The sequence below is a fragment of the Quercus robur genome, chromosome 2, assembly GCF_932294415.1.
Source record: "Quercus robur chromosome 2, dhQueRobu3.1, whole genome shotgun sequence".
NCBI classification, from domain to species: Eukaryota; Viridiplantae; Streptophyta; class Magnoliopsida; order Fagales; family Fagaceae; genus Quercus; species Quercus robur.
In genome coordinates, this window is record NC_065535.1 from 72,962,736 (window position 1) to 72,981,355 (window position 18,620).

Consider the following 18,620-nt stretch of genomic DNA (forward strand, 5'->3'; position numbering starts at 1 on the left):
ATCTCATAGACGACTTGTCAGATAGGGGAGAAATAAGACTCTTCAATGAAAAGGCCCTTACTCAGTGGCAGGGCCCGAATTTTGGTTAAGAAAAATAAGATTAAAAAACATGATTGAAAGCAAAATTGATCGGGAAAATATTAGTTGATATTAATTAAAATAAAGAAACAAAAATAATCAATTTATATCTAATAATAATCAATTAAAGATTTTAATCCAAGTAATTAAAGTTTAAACATATAGTTCATCAATTACTCAAAATCAATTGAGAAAATAAATGAATGCAAAAGTATTAAAAATATATATAACAATATACCAAGAAAGTTGTATACCGCCTCATTACCTTGATTAATTGTTTAAAAAAAATTATTTAGAATTCAACATTATTTCTCATTTGTTGTAATTAATTAATTATAAAATTTGAGTTTGCAGTAAAAAGTAAAAACTAATATTTTGAAACTATAAAAGAATCAAGAGATTGATGGAAAAAAGATCTTCGGACGAATGGAAGAATTAGAGTTTTGGTGTTGCGTAAAAAATAAGTCATAATTAGTTTTTTTTTTAATAGTATTTTTAAGTTTAAAATTTGGACCCATTGCTTTGTATTAAAATGCTGTGAGAAATTTTAATCGGTTTGGTAGATGAATTTGTTTTGAAGTTTGAACTTAAAAGGTGTGGTTATATGGGAAAATTTTCAAATATTATGAAAGAACAGGTGTCATGAGTTAATTTTCATATTATTATTAATGTAATGGTTTTTTTTTTTTTTTTTTTTTATGATTAATGTAATGGTTGGAAATACAAATATGAGTAAAATTTCACATTGAATAAGAATAAAAACAAGTAATTGTAAATAACTAAATATAACATAGTTGGGTTCAAAATCATAGGTTTAAATCTTTTGAGTTAAGTGATATCCCTATATTTATCTATATTATTTATAAGAGGATTCTCCTATTTGAATTAAATTTTTATGTGATTCAAAAATAATTATAAATCTTATGGAAAAAACTTGAGGACAGCCTGGTAAAAATATATCTCTGACACCACTTAAAATGCCTACAAAATAAGAAACTCTCCTACTAATTTTTGGACTGGACTTTTATGTGGTTCTGAAATACCCCTAAACTTTACGGTTTATAAGGAAAAAACTTAAGGACAACTTGGCAAAAATATATCTCTAACTCCACTTAAAATGCTTACAAAATAAGACACTCTCCTACTAATCCATGTCTTCAAAACAAACTTATCCAAAACTAGCCTTTAAGCACGTGTGTTGCGCGTGCTCAGAGGTTCTTCTATTTTTTTTTAAAAAAAGTTAATAATTTACATCTATTATGATTTGAAAATATATATTTTTTTTTCAAACAAATAAAAATAATAAATTTTAGAGATAAATAGAAACTGTAATTTATTTTTTGAACGAATGTTTGAAAGTGGCGTAGTGATATAGAAAAAAGTTTGGATAGGAAAAATAAGGTGAAAGTGAAGGGAAAGAATGCTAAATTTTAGGAGTTTTCTTAATTTTTTATTTTTTAAATTGGGAGTGTTTTACTTTTACTTTTATTTGGATGAAAAAAGAATAAAAAAGACTAAATTTTAAGAAATAAAAAGATAAATGTGAAGAAAAAAATTCTAAATTTTAGGAGTTCTCTTTTTGAATTCAAAATAAAATTTGTTATTTGATATTTATGACCATATTTCTAAGAAAAGTAACCCTTCATTAATAAGGGTATTTTTGAAGCATATAAAAGTCCAGTTCAAAAAAGAGAATCTTCTTATAGATAGTATATATATATTTTTAATTAAAAAGGGAAATTATGACACTAGACCCAAAAAAAAAAAGAAAAACCTCATCACAAGTGCAAAGCACATGTGATGAGGCTTGTATTATATTAACTATTAAGTTAGAGACTCCTTTAATTTATTAGTATTACTAGTTGTAAGGGCACAAAATCTTTAACGGCCCAACAACGATGTTGGGCTCGCACACGGAAAGTCCCTCACAATAATATTTGTAGAGAGTGGGCTTGAAAGGCCAGCGTTGGATCACAGGGCGACATTTCGGGCCGGACTATAGGTGAACCAATATGAGAAAGAGCTTTGGGCTGGATATTCAGGCCCTTCAATCTTGTATCTAGGAGGATTTGGCTCCTCGGATCATGTCCAAGGAGCGATGGTGCTGTCCCCAGTTACCCGTCGGTGGGTTTTTATGTGGTGTCCGGCGTATATTATCCAGGCATTCTCTTTCATCAAGTCTTTCTCAAGAAGCTAGATGGGAGAGATCCCCCCCTTTGGTCACATAACATTCTCTTTTATACTAGCCTACGTTCGTTGTCCTTCGTCCACGTGTAGGGTCGATCTTTCCAGGACAGATATCTGTCCCATCAGTCTAATCCCAAGATTGCTGGAGATGATCCATAAAGCCTAAGATCCCGGCTCTGTTAGGGGCAGTGTCATGTCAGGGAAGGGTATTAAAGACAACTTCCCCAAGGATGGCGGAGGCTTAAGATTTTCCTCCCCATTCTTTTAGCCAAAATCCGAAGCAAGGACTCGTCACACCCCATTCCTGGTGTGACTGAGTCGAAAACCTCCCTTGTCATCTCCATCTGCTCTCTCATGAGCATACCTAATATGGCTCCCCTTTTCCCTCTTTTGCTCCTTTTACTTTCTTTTCATTGCTTCCCTCTTCTTCTCCTCCTTCCCACTCATGTCCTCCATCTTCTTTTCCCCTTGCATTCTTCAGCGACAAGAGTTTGCGGAAGTGCTTCCATGTGTTCCAATTCTTCTTCCTTCTCCTTCATTATTTTTGTATAAGGTTCTTCTCCTGATATGAGCAGTACTGAGGCATAGATTTCAGAGAGACTTTGAAGGCGAGTTCAGAAGACACCTGATGGTTTACTTATTTGTATTACGGATGTTGTTACTGTTTTAGCAGTTCATTTTTTGTATAGGCTTGTTTAAGCCCTTCCTTGTACGTTGTAACAATTTTTCATATTAATAAAAGTTATTGTTACTCTATTTCGTATGTCTTGTTTATATATTCTAACAAATGTGAAAGCGCTGCTCGGCATAATAGTATAGCATTTGAATCAATAATAACTAAGGCCAAAGTAATCGTTGATAAAAAGATGCCACGATAACTTTAACAAAATTATTATTCAACATAACAATCCGACCAGTGAGGAATGAGACTTATCTTAAAATTAGCCGTGATGGGTATTAAATGCTCGATAAGGTGTAAGAAGTAGTTATCCGAGGACATGTTACCCACCGGATGAATGGCCTCCTTAGGTTGACGATCATTAGGTTGTTCTGCCATCTCCATGATGCGCGAGCCTTAACCTTTTCCAGTATTTAAGCCGAGAAATTTCTTCATTCGGGCAGTTGATTTCCCAAGAAGCCTGAGTCCGAGGACTTTGCAAAACATAGGTTTTGTTCAGGACTTATGCGTTTTATCTTATGTACTTGATTTTTCCCTTAGGCTTGAGTCCGAGACTTGTGTCTTTATCGGTACTTGGTTTTCCCTTTTAGCTTGAGTCCGAGGACCATGCAAGCCTTAGGTTCTGTCCGAGACCAATGTCTGCATCAGTACTTGGTTTTCCCTTTTAGCTTGAGTCCGAGGATCATGCAAGCCTTAGGTTCTGTCCAAGACCAATGTCTGCATCAGTACTTGGTTTTCCCTTTTAGCTTGAGTCTGAAGATCATGCAAGCCTTAGGTTCTGTCCAAGACCAATGTCTGCATCAGTACTTGGTTTTCCCTTTTAGCTTGAACCCGAGGACCATGTAAGCCTTAGGTTCCGTCCAAGACTTTGAGTTCAGATTTTCCCTTTCATTGAGCATTTCCCGAGGTGCCAAACAGGGTGTCCCTGGGCCTTCACGCAAAGCGGGCCTGGGCCGCGAATTCAATGAATCCGCGGATTAAGAGATATTTCTGCAACCTCTGGCCATGCAGTACTTCTCTGACGCCCCAAGGATCGAGGCGCGCCTTTACGAGGCTCCTTGTGTCTCTTGGCTGCAGTTGACGTTGGAAGTTGAGTCAAGACCACTTTGTCTGTAGTGCTCCTTGGGACGCCACGTGAGTTGACTGCCACTATCTTGTCTTTTCAAATAAATAGGAGGGAGAGAGGGTTGCTTTATATATACATCCATCCTTTTAGTTTTCTCTCACATCACGCTTCCCATATCCGGAGTTCTCCTCCCTTAGCATAACATGTTTAAGGCAAGGATTAGGAAGAAAGAACTTTCTCCACCGCAGATGCACCCTGCCTTCATGAGACTCAGAATAGTACGGTATGGGCACAGGAAGTTTAAGTTCAGGAGAATACTTCATTTCGACCGAGGGGGAAGGGGATCTTCCCCTTTTTTAGTCAAAATTCGAAGCAGGTTCTGTCCAGGCCAGAATTTTGGTGTGGCAGAAGAAAGATTTTCCGCCATCAGCGCCTCTGCTTCGCGGCAGGCGTATATTTAGAGAAAGGCCCACCACCTCCAACTCCCTGCACCTTTCCTTCAACGGTGTCAGGTTCAAGTTGGGTCTCTTTTGCTGTTTGAGTTGTGGGAATGTGAAAGCATTGAGGAAGAACAAGGTCTTGGAGCTGTAGCCAACCTCTCCTCTGATCTACCTCCTCAGCTTCATTTTGTTCTCTTGTATTTTCCTTTCTTCTTGGTTATGTAGTGAGTTTCGACACAAACTGATTCCTGCTTTTTCATTGTACGCTGTACTATTTCTTTGTTTTAGTAAGAATGGAAATTTCTTTACTTGTCTTGAACATTGTTTCTTTGACAACACTGTTTCTTGAATGGGTATGCCCTATGTGTGCGTTTCTTCAAGAATATTTAGAGCAAAATGGCTTGAAGCATAATTTAACTAATTCCAATTTACCAACACTACCAGGCATTATATCGATAATTCATAATAAATCAAACTTAAGAAACTAACCGGGATATCAGTTGGATATTCATAATAAATCAAACTTAAGAAACTAACCGGGATATTAGTTGGATATTCTGTGATAAGCGCGTGAATATCGTCCAAGGCTGATGATTTCTAAATAATCCATCCGAGCAATCGACTGGGAAGTAGGGAACTTCGATGGCGCTTTTGTGTACTTGGTTTCCCCATAGGCTTGAGTCCGAGGACCATGCAATGCCTTGGTTCTGTCCAAAATTTTTTGTATTTGGTTTCCCCATAGGCTTGAGTCCGAGGACCATGCAATGCCTTGGTTCTGTCCAAAATTTTTTGTATTTGGTTTCCCTATAGGCTTGAGTCCGAGGACCATGCAATGCCTTGGTTCTGTCCAAAAATTTTTTGTATTTGGTTTCCCCATAGGCTTGAGTCCGAGGACCATGTAATGCCTTGGTTCTGTCCAAAATTTTTTGTATTTGGTTTCCCCATAGGCTTGAGTCCGAGGACCATGCAATGCCTCGGTTCTGTCCAAAACTTGTAAGACTTCTTCTCTGTACTTGGTTTCCCCATAGGCTTGAGTCCGAGGACCATGCAAGGCCTTGGTTCTGTCCAAAACTGTCGAAGATCAGCCCCTAGACCATGGCGGGGGGATTTGGCCTGAAGTCGGAAGCCCCTAGAGCTGCCCGCGCTGTTGACACTGCAGGCGTAGCCCTTAGCAAAAATTCGGGTCGGAGCAACGACTGCATGTCGCCGGAGATGGAGGAAATCCCACAAACCTCAGCTGGTTAGAGAGTTGACTCAAACGCCTCCTACGCCAACGCGCAAGCCTTCCCACAGACGGCGCCAATTGTAAGGGCACAAAATCTTTAACGGCCCAACAACGATGTTGGGCTCGCACACGGAAAGTCCCTCACAATAATATTTGTAGAGAGTGGGTTTGAAAGGCCAGCGTTGGATCACAGGGCGACATTTCGGGCCGGCTTATAGGTGAACCAATATGAGAAAGAGCTTTGGGCTGGATATTCAGGCCCTTCAATCTTGTATCCAGGAGGATTTGGCTCCTCGGATCATGTCCGAGGAGCGATGGTGCTGTCCCCAGTTACCCGTCGGTGGGTTTTTATGTGGTGTCCGGCGTATATTATCCAGGCATTCTCTTTCATCAAGTCTTTCTCAAGAAGCTAGATGGGAGAGATCCCCCCCTTTGGTCACATAACATTCTCTTTTATACTAGCCTACGTTCGTTGTCCTTCATCCACGTGTAGGGTCGATCTTTCCAGGACAGATATCTGTCCCATCAGTCTAATCCCAAGATTGCTGGAGATGATCCATAAAGCCTAAGATCCCAACTCTGTTAAGGGCAGTGTCATTTCAGGGAAGGGTATTAAAGACAACTTCCCCAGGATATTTTCTGATCTTTCTAGCTTACTCGTGTTCCATTTCTATCCATGAGGTTTTGGACCTGCCGAGGACGAAACCGTCCTCGGCTGTGTCTTCGGGCCACTTTTTATGTTTCCTAGTTTCGAGCTTGGGCCCTGGCCTCCTTCAGTTTAGGACCGGTGGGCTTCCCATAAGCGCGTGGGCCGGACCCATAAACTATTGGACCCCACACTAGTCTTTTACTTTAATTTATTTATATTTTTTTAGAGATAGTTTCGATCTACTCTTTCATCTTTATTCTTTTTTTTTTTTTTTTTGAAACTAAAGCATTTACATTAAATCGTGCAATTTTTTTTGTTTATTTTAATATAAGAACCTTCTTTTTCTATTTTATATACTTATTTTATAAAACACCTTATATCAGATTATCTATTTTATACAAAAATTTCATTAACTTTTTTTAAAATTATTTTAATTGTTTTTCTTTTATAAAATATAACAACCACAATCTACTCTCTTCTTTCATTCTCAAGATATGTAAATAAAAAAATAAAAAAATAAAAACTAAATGCAAAATAAATAGTGTTAGTGAAAATTTACACGGTTACATAGAAATTTTACAAATTTACAAATCTTTAGCTTGACTAATGTGAGTGATTTTGAGACTTGGATGTATAAAAATGAGGAATTTTTTTTTTTATTTTGCATTTATTGATGCAAATGTTCTTAGTTATTTTGCATTAACTTTTGCACTCTTGTCATCCAAGTGCATTAGCTATTGCAATTGCTTTTGGATTTTTATATAGTAAGAGCATCCACATAAGTCGAGACAAATTTTTAACTTTTTCGACATTACAAAAAATCACTTTATCTATTTTAACTTATCATTTTACGACACGCCCAACTAACCATCAACTGCCACCATGTACAACCCATTGCCAAAAACCACCACACAATCCAATCAATGACACAAACCTACGGCCAAAATCCGATCGACCACCATATCCAAAAAAACCCACACCCAAAATCAATCACCCCGCCAAACCCCCAGCCAAACTGACAAAAACCACAACCACAGAGAAGAAAGACAGTGAAGAAGAAAAAAGAAAGGGAGAAAGAGAGGTGAAGCAATAAAGAAGAAAGAAAAAAGAATAAAAGAAAAGAGGTGAAGATAGGAGGAGACAGTCAAACAAACAAAACAGAGAAAGAAAGAAAAAAGTGGGAGAAGAAAGAGAGAGGGAAAAGTAAGAGAGAGAAATAATAAACTTTTAATTTTTAATTTTTTTTAATCTTTAAGCTACCGTGCACAGTCAAAGATGGCTGTGCACTGAACGGTGAAGAAGAAGAAGAAAAAAAAAAGAATGGGAGAAAGAGAGGTGAAGCAATAAAGAAGAAGAATAAAAGAAAAGAGGTGAAGAGAGGAGGAGACAGTCAAACAGACAGAACAGAGAAAGAAAGAAAAAGGAAAAAGTTGGAGAAGAAAGAGCGAGGGAAAACTGAAAAGTAAGAGAGAGAAATAATAAACTTTTTATTTTTATTTTTTTAACCTTTGAACTATATTGTAACGTTAAAAATGGTTGTGTACGATAACTAAGAAGTCATAATTTTTTGCTTTGATTTTATCAATAGAACCCAATTTTGTGGTTAGTGATGTTAAAAAAAGCAATATAATTTTTTAGCACACCAATAACAATGCTCTAATGTGCATAACTAAGAAGTTAATATTTTTTGCTTTGACTCTACCAATGAAACCCAATTTTGTGGTTAGTGATGTTAAAAATAGCAATATAATTTTTTAGCACACTAATAAAAATGCTCTAATGTTGGGGGGGGGGGGGGGGGGGGGGGGGTTATGCATTGGTAACTAAAAAGTCATAATTTTTTGCTTTGACTCTATCAATGGAACCGAATTTTGTGGTTAGTGATGTTAAAAATAGTAATATATATTTTTTAACACACCAATAACAATGCTCTAACATGTTGTGTTTGGGGGGGGGGGGGGGGGGGGGGGCAAGGAGAAAGTCATGGTTGTGCACGGTAACTAAGAAGTTATAATTTTTTGCTTTGACTCTACCAATGGAACCCAATTTTGTGGTTAGTGATGTTAAAAATAACAATATAACTTTTTAGCACACCAATAACAATGCTCTAACGTGTGTTGTGTGGGGGGGGGGGGGGTAAGAAGTCATAATTTTTTGCTTTGACTCTACTAATGGAACCCAATTTTGTGGTTAGTGATGTTAAAAATAGTAATATAAATTTTTAACACACCAATAACAATGCTCTAACGTGGTTTTTGGGGGGGGGGGGGGGGGGGGTGGGGTGGGAAGCCAAGGAGAAAGTCATGGTTGCTGACAAGTGACAACGTTTGTAGCTTGGAATCGTATAACACTCCCAAAAGACCCCACTCTTGCATCGAAGAAAATGACATTATTTTTTGGAAACTATAACTTTAAAAATGACATTTTCCTAATTTTGGATTTTTTTTTTTTTTGGCTGGGTAATTACGGGGGATAGAACCCCCGAGTTGAAGGTTACCAACAGAACTGGCTGCCAATTGAACTTATTTCCACTAGTCTGTATAGGTAATGTTTAAACTTGTAGCAGTCCATGTATTGCAGTATCATGGTTTAAGAAATATGCATGACCGTGGGTTCCAGCTAGTTCAACTGGTAAAGTTTCTGATAGTTGTATAAAAGATCTGGGGTTCAATCTCCGCCTACACCAAAAACTGATTGGTGTCTTGATCTGATGATAAAGAGTTATCATTAGGAGCGGACGTCATAAGTTAAAACTCTCTTAAAAAAAAAAAAAAAATGCATGACCCATGATCAGAAATAACTACACCCGACTCGAATTGAAAGATTTATATTAAATAAATAAATAATTATAATAAAAAAAAAAAAAAACGTTATACACGGGAAAACCAAAGATGAATGTGGCTGGACCCTATCTTTTCCAAACAGTACAAGTGTACAACCCAAAAAACTATATGAACTGGCTACTCGCTATATAAACTAGAAGTACAGACGGACCCATTTTTGGGCTTGGGGCGCTAATAGACTAGGCCCCCCACCGGAAGATCTTGCCCCATAAAACCAAAAAAAGCCCAAATGGGTTGGGTCCTGTGAAGAGTAAGTTTCATCTTTTTCTCCGTTGGGTTATTTTGGGGATTATGCTTTGGGTTTTGTTTAGATGGGTTGGTTTTGTTTTTATATATATATATATATATATATATATATATTCAAAGAGAGATAAAAGAGCATTGTTACGATATTATACAAATAATAATTAATCTTAGTAACAAATTAGTATTTTAGTTTAGCATCTTTTTGTTTGTCTACTTGTGATTTGTTCTCACATGATTTTTTTATTATTTTAACTTTAGATTTTTTATTTTCATGTTTTACTTAGCAATAATAATTTACTACAACATTTAGTAAAGTTCACAAGATAAATTTTGAGATTTAGAAGAATTTCAAGTTTCTTTTTTTTATATAAATAATTGCATTCCAATGTATTAAAAATCGTTATTTTGTCTCTTTTCATTTCTTGATAGTTTGATAATAATAAATGGATTCTTTTTTTTATACATCAGCCCTCCTCACTAGAAGTTCTTGCTTCACCCTTAGCAAACCCCAAAATCCACAAAATTATCTCATTGCTTTTACAATTTCATCTTTAGATATGCATTTTCAATGGTGTGTAACCCCCCACTGTCCAAAGTTCCGTGAGGAAAAAGTAATACTTTATAGAAAAAATATAGTACCACAAAAATTTTCACAATTTCTTACCACAACTATAATGTGGTAAAGTAGATTTGATGAAGAAAAAATGGTAGGTCCATTCATAAGTGATAATTAACCACTCACAATCTATTAAATCAGAATTGTGACCAAAAAATTGTAGAATAATTTGTGATCCTAAAATTACTCTATTTTACAAAAATAGAAACCCAAATTTTAAGTAAATTTTATTAATCAAATAAACTGACTCTAACCAACCGGTCAAAATGTGTCACATGCGACCTTGCGACCTTTTACCACAAGCAAAAGCGATAAAGGAAATATACATATCAAGAAAAAAAAATAACACTCGGTAAAAATTGACTAACCTGTCAAGAATCTTAGTCCATCCCAACCAAATCTTAGGACTAAGGTGTGGTTGTTGACTTGTGTTATATATATTTATTTATTCATAAAGAGATCCTTTTGCCTCCAAAGACTATAAGAGCATTCTCATTATGATGAGTAAATGTTATAAATGCTAAAATTTAGCATGCCAAATGCTATAACCACTAAAAAACATACTCCATCAATGCTGTTAAATGTTATTTATTTTGCACTTCGGCTACAGTGGACTGCTATCTCTAGCAGCCCACTGTAGCAAGATTGTAAAAAAAAAAGTATTTGTTTAATAAAACCCCGCTTCCATTTTTCGCACCCATCTCCTCTTCGCGCCCACCTCCTCTGGTTTTCCCTCATTCTTTTCGCGTCTATCTCCTCTGGATTTCCCTCATTTTTTTTTTCCTGTTTCTCTCTTTCTCCCACGCTTACGCATCTGCCTCCTCTCTTTTTTTTTTTTTTTTCTTCGTTCTCCCTCAACCCAAGCCGCTCTTCCCTTCCCTCAACCCACACCGCCAATTCATCTCCGCTTCACTACTCCTTCTGATCGAACCATCATCACAAACACAGCCTCTGCTCTTCTTCCTCTGAGTGAACCCATACCGAACCCACTCTTCTCTCCCTGACCAAACCCAAAAGCCCAGTCTTGAAAGTCATATTCTCATCTCAAAACCGAAGATTCATGGGAGGGGATTAGGCTTCCATTTGGGTCAGACTGAAGCTCCATGGGTCAGGCTTCCATTTAGGTTTTGTTTTGGGTTAGGGATTTTGTGGATCTTGTATTGCTGCTCAGTTCTTCCCGATCTGATCTTAGAGCGAAAAGCTTTACCCAAATTTCGCACTCCAAAACCACCGCTGACCAGCACACGGCGCCATTTTGAGCTTTGGCGAATAAGTCCTTGGCTCATCTCTAATTCTCTCTTGTCAGGTACACCTTACTTTTTTTTTTTTTTTTTTGGTTTCTAATTCTGTTCCTATAATTTTATCTAATTCAATTCTTTTTTTGCAGTATAACCAAAAACACTAGAGCGATACCAGCAATCTTGCTTCACTCCTCAGGATAACAGCATTGAACGTGAAGCACAGGTTTGTGTTTGCTGAAATTCCTCCTTAAAATTCTAGTATCATCTTTAGAGTTTTATATGTTGAATAGATTTTAGACAGATTTGCATTTTTCTCTACACACATGAAATCAAACTTTGCTCACTAGTATGAAATTTCATACATCATGTTTGAATTCAGTGGCATATATGCTTATACACATGATTAATAGTTCAATTGATGTGATTTTTGCTGGACTTTAAGATAATGTGATACTACCTCCTCCCATCTATATTAGATATTGTTTCTGTTGGTTTTAATTTAACTGCTGTTTTTTCCTCTGCATTGGTTTTTCTGCACTGGTTTTAATTTAACTGCTGTTTTTTCCTCTGCACTGGTTTTTCTGCACTGGGTAGCTGCTGGATTTCTGTACTAAATAGCTGCTGCCAGCAGTGGAGCATCAACAGCTAATGCAGCAACTCAAGAAGCTGTGGTGGAATATGCTGTCAAAGCTAAATGGCTTGGTTGCTGCAGAATTTTGTTTATGTGTAATAGTAAAGGAGTAGCTCAAGTCTGTAATTTTAGTTGCACACCAAGTTGGCAGGAAAAAATTATGGTTGCTGACATCTCAAACTTGATGCAAAATTTCAACAATATAAATGAAAATGGATATGTTCCATTTAATAAGTGATCATCCTATTATTGTTTCTTTGATAAATGATGCTAGTGTTTTATGGATTCTTATCAATTATTGAATGCTAAGAGAATAAATTCCAAAAAAAAAAAAAAAGCTAAGAACAATTCTCTCCAATACTACGCAGTAATGTTGCAGGGTATTTGTGGTAGTTAGTTATGGTAGTTATTTGAAAACATAAAGAAAGAATAAAAAAAAGAATATTTAAATGAAGTGGTTTTGTAAAGTAGGTTGTTAAAATGAATAAAGTAACTTTTTAAGATGTTAAATGCTATATTTTATAGCACTCTTGATGAGAATGCTCTAAGCCAACTAGTGATCCTACATAGGCGTAATAGCAATCATTGAGAGAGAGAGAGAGAGATGGCAGAGAACTGTTGTTACAAGGGTGTTCTGCCATTTTCAGCAATGGTTGCAGTAGAGTGCACAAAGGGTAATCTATCTCTAATTGTCTGGGGGCTGGCATATTACCAAAGGGTAATCTATCTCTAACCACTTCTTGCCTTCATTTTACAACTTTGTTTCACATTCCAATTATAATAATGCATTCTTGTATTATAATTACATTTTGATCCAATTCTATTTGTAGCATACTATATAATAACTTAACTTTAGATTTTCATTGATCGAAATGCACTCTCTCATTTTCACAGATACAAAAATAAAGAGCTTAACTCACAGAGATTATCAAAAGAAAAAGGAAGATCAAAGATGAGAGGCTTTGGATTTTATATCCGGATTTTTTTTTAACTTGGGTTAGTTGACTGTGGTTAACGAAGGGTTTGTTTTGAGATATGTTTGGGTTGCTGACAGGCTGGCCTAAGGCCGATTTTTTATTTTTGATTTAGGGTGGAAAGAAGGTTTGGGATTTTCATTAAATTGCGAGGGTGCCATTGGAAGGATGAGAGAGAGTGATAGTTTTTAAAGTAATGCATTTCTTTTTTCTTTTTCTTTTTTTATAGAAAAAAAAAGGAATATATTTCTTTTGTTTTTTTTCCTCTTATTTTAATATTGCAAGAATAATGATAGAAATATAAATTATTTTACAAAAAAATTTACGGTTTGTTAATACGGTGAGTGATTATTAGATGAAAAAACTTTCTTTAATAAGAAGCTTAAGTAATAAGTACTCAGGCTAAAATCATGGGCACTGTAGTATCAATATTGGTGCAATGTCAGTGGTTCTCTATGAAGGCCCTGCAATCATATATATAGACCACGTCTCAATCACCATCCCTTTCAGTTCATTTTTCTCTAAGCTCATCACTGTTGAATTGGCTCATAGGTGGCCTTCTACTTGCTGTTGAGTACCTTCTACTTTTTCATAGTAATTTACAGACTCAAGTTATGAGAATATAGCCATCACATCTAATTGTGGTGTTCGTATGCAACTTGTGTGCTACAGTTGTATCTGAACCAGTATCTTTAATGCTAGACATGAACTTAAGTGGTTGGAGACTAAGGGCTGATATAGCATTAATGGCCATTGTATCCTTGGTATGAAACTAATGGACTACCATGACAAAGAAGGCTTTTGGTAATTTTTGATCAGGGATTTGCTTCAGCCTTCAGCAACATTTTCTACACTTGAAGGGACCTCTGCATATCAATCTTCAGGCCACTGTCAATTGCCATAGCAGCTGCTATAGGTGTTATATTTCTTGGTGATGCTCTCTATATTGGGAGGTATAGTATTCTCTCCCTCACACACGGACATTAATTTTCCCACCTTTGGGAGTTGAAAATTAAAATACATTCAATGAAGCAGATGCTATTTTCCATGACTGGATTTTATTTGGTTCTTAATAGTTCACTTTGTCTTTTTTTTTCTTCCTAATGTTGCAGTGTTGTTGGAGCAATAATAATATCAATTGTGTTTTATGCACTTCTATGGGGAAAGGCAATAATAATTTGCACGTCATACCCACATTTCAGTTCAAAAAATAAACTGGGTATAGTGAGTGCATTAACCATTACCCATTTGAGAGGAATATAGTTCTCTCTCATGCCATTGTCAATAGCCACTGCAACTGCTAAGGTTGTCATATTCCTTGGTGGTGCTCTTTATCTTGGAAGTATATAATTCTTTCTTTCTCACGAAAATGCACATATATAGAGAACAACAATATTAATAAAAAAATGTATATTACTAAGAGAGGAGCCATGGTAGTACCAATAAATGCCCACAAGAATGACCAAGATTCAAACCCCCCATCAAATTCGAACTACTAATATTAGTTATTGGATGATAGAATTTATTAAAATTATGAAAATTACCTCATTAATCAAGCAATAAAGATAGTACAATGAAAAGTCACCGTGGTCCTGATAGAACTGAAGGCAATAATGGAGTAGCAGCAACAATATGTACTTCTTGGTTTTCAACTCCACCTCTCATGTTCAGTAAAGATGGATTTGAGAAGAAATAATCTAGATCAGATTCAACATTCACAGCACCCTCTAAGACCTTAACCACCATGGACATGGAAGGTCTCCTTGTGAAATCATTTTGCAAACACCATATTGCAACCCTCATCATATTCACAACTTCAGCTCCATGGTATTGCATATCTTCACTGTACTTATCAACCAAATTGAACAATCGATCCTCCTCAATATTTTTCCTGAAAAGATCAAGTAGATGCATTTCTTCCTCTGGCTGAGAGCGATCCAAATTTCTCCTTCCACACAAAATCTCCAAGAGCACTACTCCAAAACTATATACATCTACTTTTTCTGTAATCACTGAACTCAACCATTCTGGAGCCATATAACCAGGAGTCCCTCTCAAGGTTGTCACAACTTGGCTTTGGTCATGGTTAACTAGTTTAGACAACCCAAAATCAGAGACTTTTGCATTAAAATTCTCGTCTAAGAGGATGTTATGTGGTTTTATATCCAAGTGAACTATCTTCTGCCTACAACCCTCATGCAAATAAGTTAGTCCCCTTGCAATTTCAACGATGATCTTCTTTCTATGCTGCCAATCAAGCAACATCTTAGGATTTTTGTGAAATACCCATCTATCTAGAGACCCATTAGACATGTACTCATAAACAAGAAGTCTATGATTTTTCTCAGCACAAAATCCAATTAGTCTCACCAAATTGATATGATGGATGCTGCCAATTGTCTCAACCTCTGCCAAAAATGATTTCTTGATTTGACTGAAACCATCAAGACGCTTTACTGCAACTTTTGTGCCGTCTGGTAGAGTTCCTTCGAAAACTGTGCCAAATCCTCCCCCACCGAGCTCCTTATTGAAATTTTCTGTTATTGCTTGCAAATCATCATAAGAATATCTTGTGGGCAACCCTGGTACATGATCTAAATAATACTCCTCAGTTTCATTTGCATTTTTCTTCTTCCAAAAGAGTAAAGCAAAGATTCCAATTAAAAGAAAAATAACAAGGAAAGATCCAAGGCTAGATCCCACTATTATTTGCTTGTCCTTTTTATGGTTTTTTTGTTGTCTAGGAAGATCTGAACTTGATACATTTTGGACATTTTGGACCTTAATGTATACTTTAAGGTGAGTATTATCTTGATCAATGGACATCAGTGAAAAAATTTGGGAGAGTATATAGCAATTCCCTAAACCTTTACTCGAATTATAAAAAGCAGCTTTGCATGAACAATTTTTTAAGCAAGCCTGTTTACAACTATCTAAATTTACATGTTGGAGGTTGGGATTTATACTTGGGGGGTCTTGAGTAAAGGGAAAGTATGTGATGTTGTGGAGCTCCAAAAGAATATGATTTTTGGAAGCATCACAAGACAAGGGAGTAATCAGGGAGCAGCCACGGTCAGGTTGGCTTTCTTCGATTGGTTGAAAATATCTTGTTGCATTTATAGGTCTAGGACAAGTACACTGGCCGTCCGTACAAATACCATAATGGCCACAAACTCTAGGAAAACCACAGGATGTAATATTAGTTTTGAAAACATCATATACCTCCCCCCAATGTATATCAAACACTTTCAAGTGTCCATTGTCAGCCCCTAGTCTCATATACCGAGTTGAGAAGTTTGTTGATGGAATAACCAAACTTGAACTTACATCACTGAATATATATAATCTATCCTTCAGGAATTGAACATAGCGGATATTATTTACTGCTAAAGTATAATAGCGTTGGGGGGGAATAGAATTGATATAAGCAAAAAACCCTTGCCTGGTGACATGGAGCGAAAACAATCCTCCTAGACTAGTGAGTTGCTGCCCTGCCACCAATTTTTGCCCAACAAACAGCGTGTTAACTGGGTGATCATAAGACTGCCAAATTGTTGCACTCTTGTCATCCAAGAGCTGGAGGTTGCACATGTCGGTTAAGTTTAGGCCAGTCACAGATTTGCTGCCAATGTTTGTTGACCACACTGTAATTCCATTAGCATCTTTTAACACCAAACCTTTTTTTGAAGTAAGCTGCAAAGTCGTTGCATTAATGCTTGGGTTAGCAGACCACAATACTTTTGGACTATCAGATTTCGAAATTTGGTCAGATTGGTAAGAAAGAGAGAAAATGGCAAAGAGATGAGTGTTGCACGACGTTTGTTCACAGTAGAAGCCACAACCACAAGCACCGTAAAGTTCATCGGAGGATCCACTTACAAGTATGATTCTCGCAAATGATCCATCGTCGAATTTCACAGAATCAGGGGCGGAAAGACTGTTAGTCCATGAAGTAGAAGCGTTTGGAGTCAGATATCTGGGAGCTGGCAAGGCTGTGACTAGGGCTGGACAAGAATGTGTTAGAAAAAGAACAAGGCAAAGAAGAACAACCCAGCTTATACACATTGTCTGTAAAGTAAAACAGAGTAGTATTAGAATCAAGAAAGGTCTAGTCGAAAGAGAGATTTTATTATTCTTTGGTATAACTATAGAATTCCTTCGGTTCCGCTTAAAACCTGTATTTTAAGGACTGGACCGTACGTCTAGAATAGTTTATGTAATTTCCTGGACCCTTCCCTGGTTGCCTCGCTTTAACGTCTTGACGAGGAAAGTTGTTTTGTTGACCTACATGTCGACAAGCAGCAGAAGCAGGATTTTAATTTAGAGCATACATACGGCTTCGTTCAACTTAAGCAGTACGCCTGATATGGTGATATTAACATAGAACGCCACAGAAGAATGGGTGGAGGAAAGAAAAGGGAAAGAGAAGATATTTTATGAGATTAGGAAGTAACGGGTGGATGAGAAAAAGGGCGGAAAAAAAAAAAAAAGAATGAAAAGAAGACAAAAAAGAGGGAAGAGGGTTTGGTGGGATTTTTTTTTTTTTTTTTTTAATTTAAATTACAATTATACTAGTCCACAATAAATTAAAAATAAAATATATCACAATAGCTGTGGTGTGAACGTCAAAAGAAAATTAAATTTATTAATAAAATATTAAGCTGGACTGAGCATAGTTATAAATAAAAACTTATGAAAATATTATGATATTTTATTACACAGTATGTACTATAATTTCATAATAATTTTATAATATTTAACAAATTATTATTAGTTTTTATTTGGAATTACTACTAACATCACCTTTTTTTAATCTGTCGTTAACAACTTGTTACATAATTTGTTTTGGTCATTTTTGAAGATTTTAGAGTACTTTGGTCATTTTCACTTTAGTGACCTTTTGGTAATTTTGATAATTGGGTAATTGGGTGGGTTAGGGTTTACTTATAATAATTGGGTTGAGTTAGATTTGGGTTAGAAGTAATTAGTTAAATGAATTTTAATGGGCAAATGAGTTTTATATACTCAACCCAATTATGCCCACCTATTTGACATCCCTACTATCTTTAACTCGACTGATGTAAGTGATTTTGAGTCATAGATGTGTAAAATTGAGGATTATTTTTTTTTTTTTTCACATTTTCTAATGCAAATGCTCCTAATGACAAGATTTAATCATCTTAACCCCAACCATTCCTCATAGATTGATGCTTACATCACAATTATGTTACAAAAAGATGTGATAACAAACCTGATTAATGTTACTTAAATAACAAACTACTTTCATCATATTAGAATACATTACTTACACTATTACGCACCTTTAGTGTGATTTCTTTCATTAGGTAATTGATGGAAAGTGCTGATATAACTAACGGCCAAAATAAAATATAATTTTCTTGTCACATAAATTGATCCTAGATTGCCATATCAACATAACTAAAAAATAAAAAATAAAAAGAAAATTATAAGTGAACCTCACAGGCAATCACGTGAGGCTCAATTTGGGATCAAAATCCCTATCAATAGCACAATTTCATCCTCAGCCTATGAGAAAGTATAACATATTTCGGTAATACCAACTCAGCATCTGTTTTGATATTTTCTACCCAATAAATGAGTGACCTGTTTCAAAAAACCACATTAGACTACTCCAATAAATGATTAATTTATCTTCCCGATAGTATAGAAGATTGTGATTAATTTATTAGAATAGTCTAATGTGATTTTTTGAAACAGATGTCA

At 36.0% G+C, this 18,620-nt stretch overlaps 2 protein-coding genes and 1 long non-coding RNA gene across 4 annotated transcripts in view; 1 reads left to right on the plus strand and 2 right to left on the minus strand.

Annotated features, from left to right (window-relative positions):
- LOC126714926 (G-type lectin S-receptor-like serine/threonine-protein kinase SD2-5) overlaps nucleotides 1–18,620 on the minus strand; it is a 100,996-nt gene that overhangs the window by 70,563 nt on the left and 11,813 nt on the right. The gene's annotated exons all lie outside the window — the stretch shown is intronic.
- The window catches only part of LOC126714924 (G-type lectin S-receptor-like serine/threonine-protein kinase SD2-5), an 82,656-nt gene that overhangs the window by 4,024 nt on the left and 60,012 nt on the right, over nucleotides 1–18,620 (minus strand). The window contains exon 3 of one of the 2 annotated variants that reach the window (XM_050415338.1): nucleotides 14,271–14,695. The exons of the other annotated variant lie outside the window; for it this stretch is intronic. Coding sequence (XP_050271295.1) covers nucleotides 14,457–14,695 — 239 coding nt within the window. The 3' untranslated portion in view covers nucleotides 14,271–14,456. Of the gene's footprint in view, nucleotides 1–14,270; nucleotides 14,696–18,620 lie in introns of those variants that run through there. 2 annotated transcript variants of the gene reach the window in all.
- Nucleotides 11,402–12,135, plus strand: LOC126714945 (uncharacterized). Its single transcript, XR_007651712.1, has 2 exons — nucleotides 11,402–11,493; nucleotides 11,865–12,135. It is a non-coding gene; the product is annotated as an uncharacterized LOC126714945 (long non-coding RNA).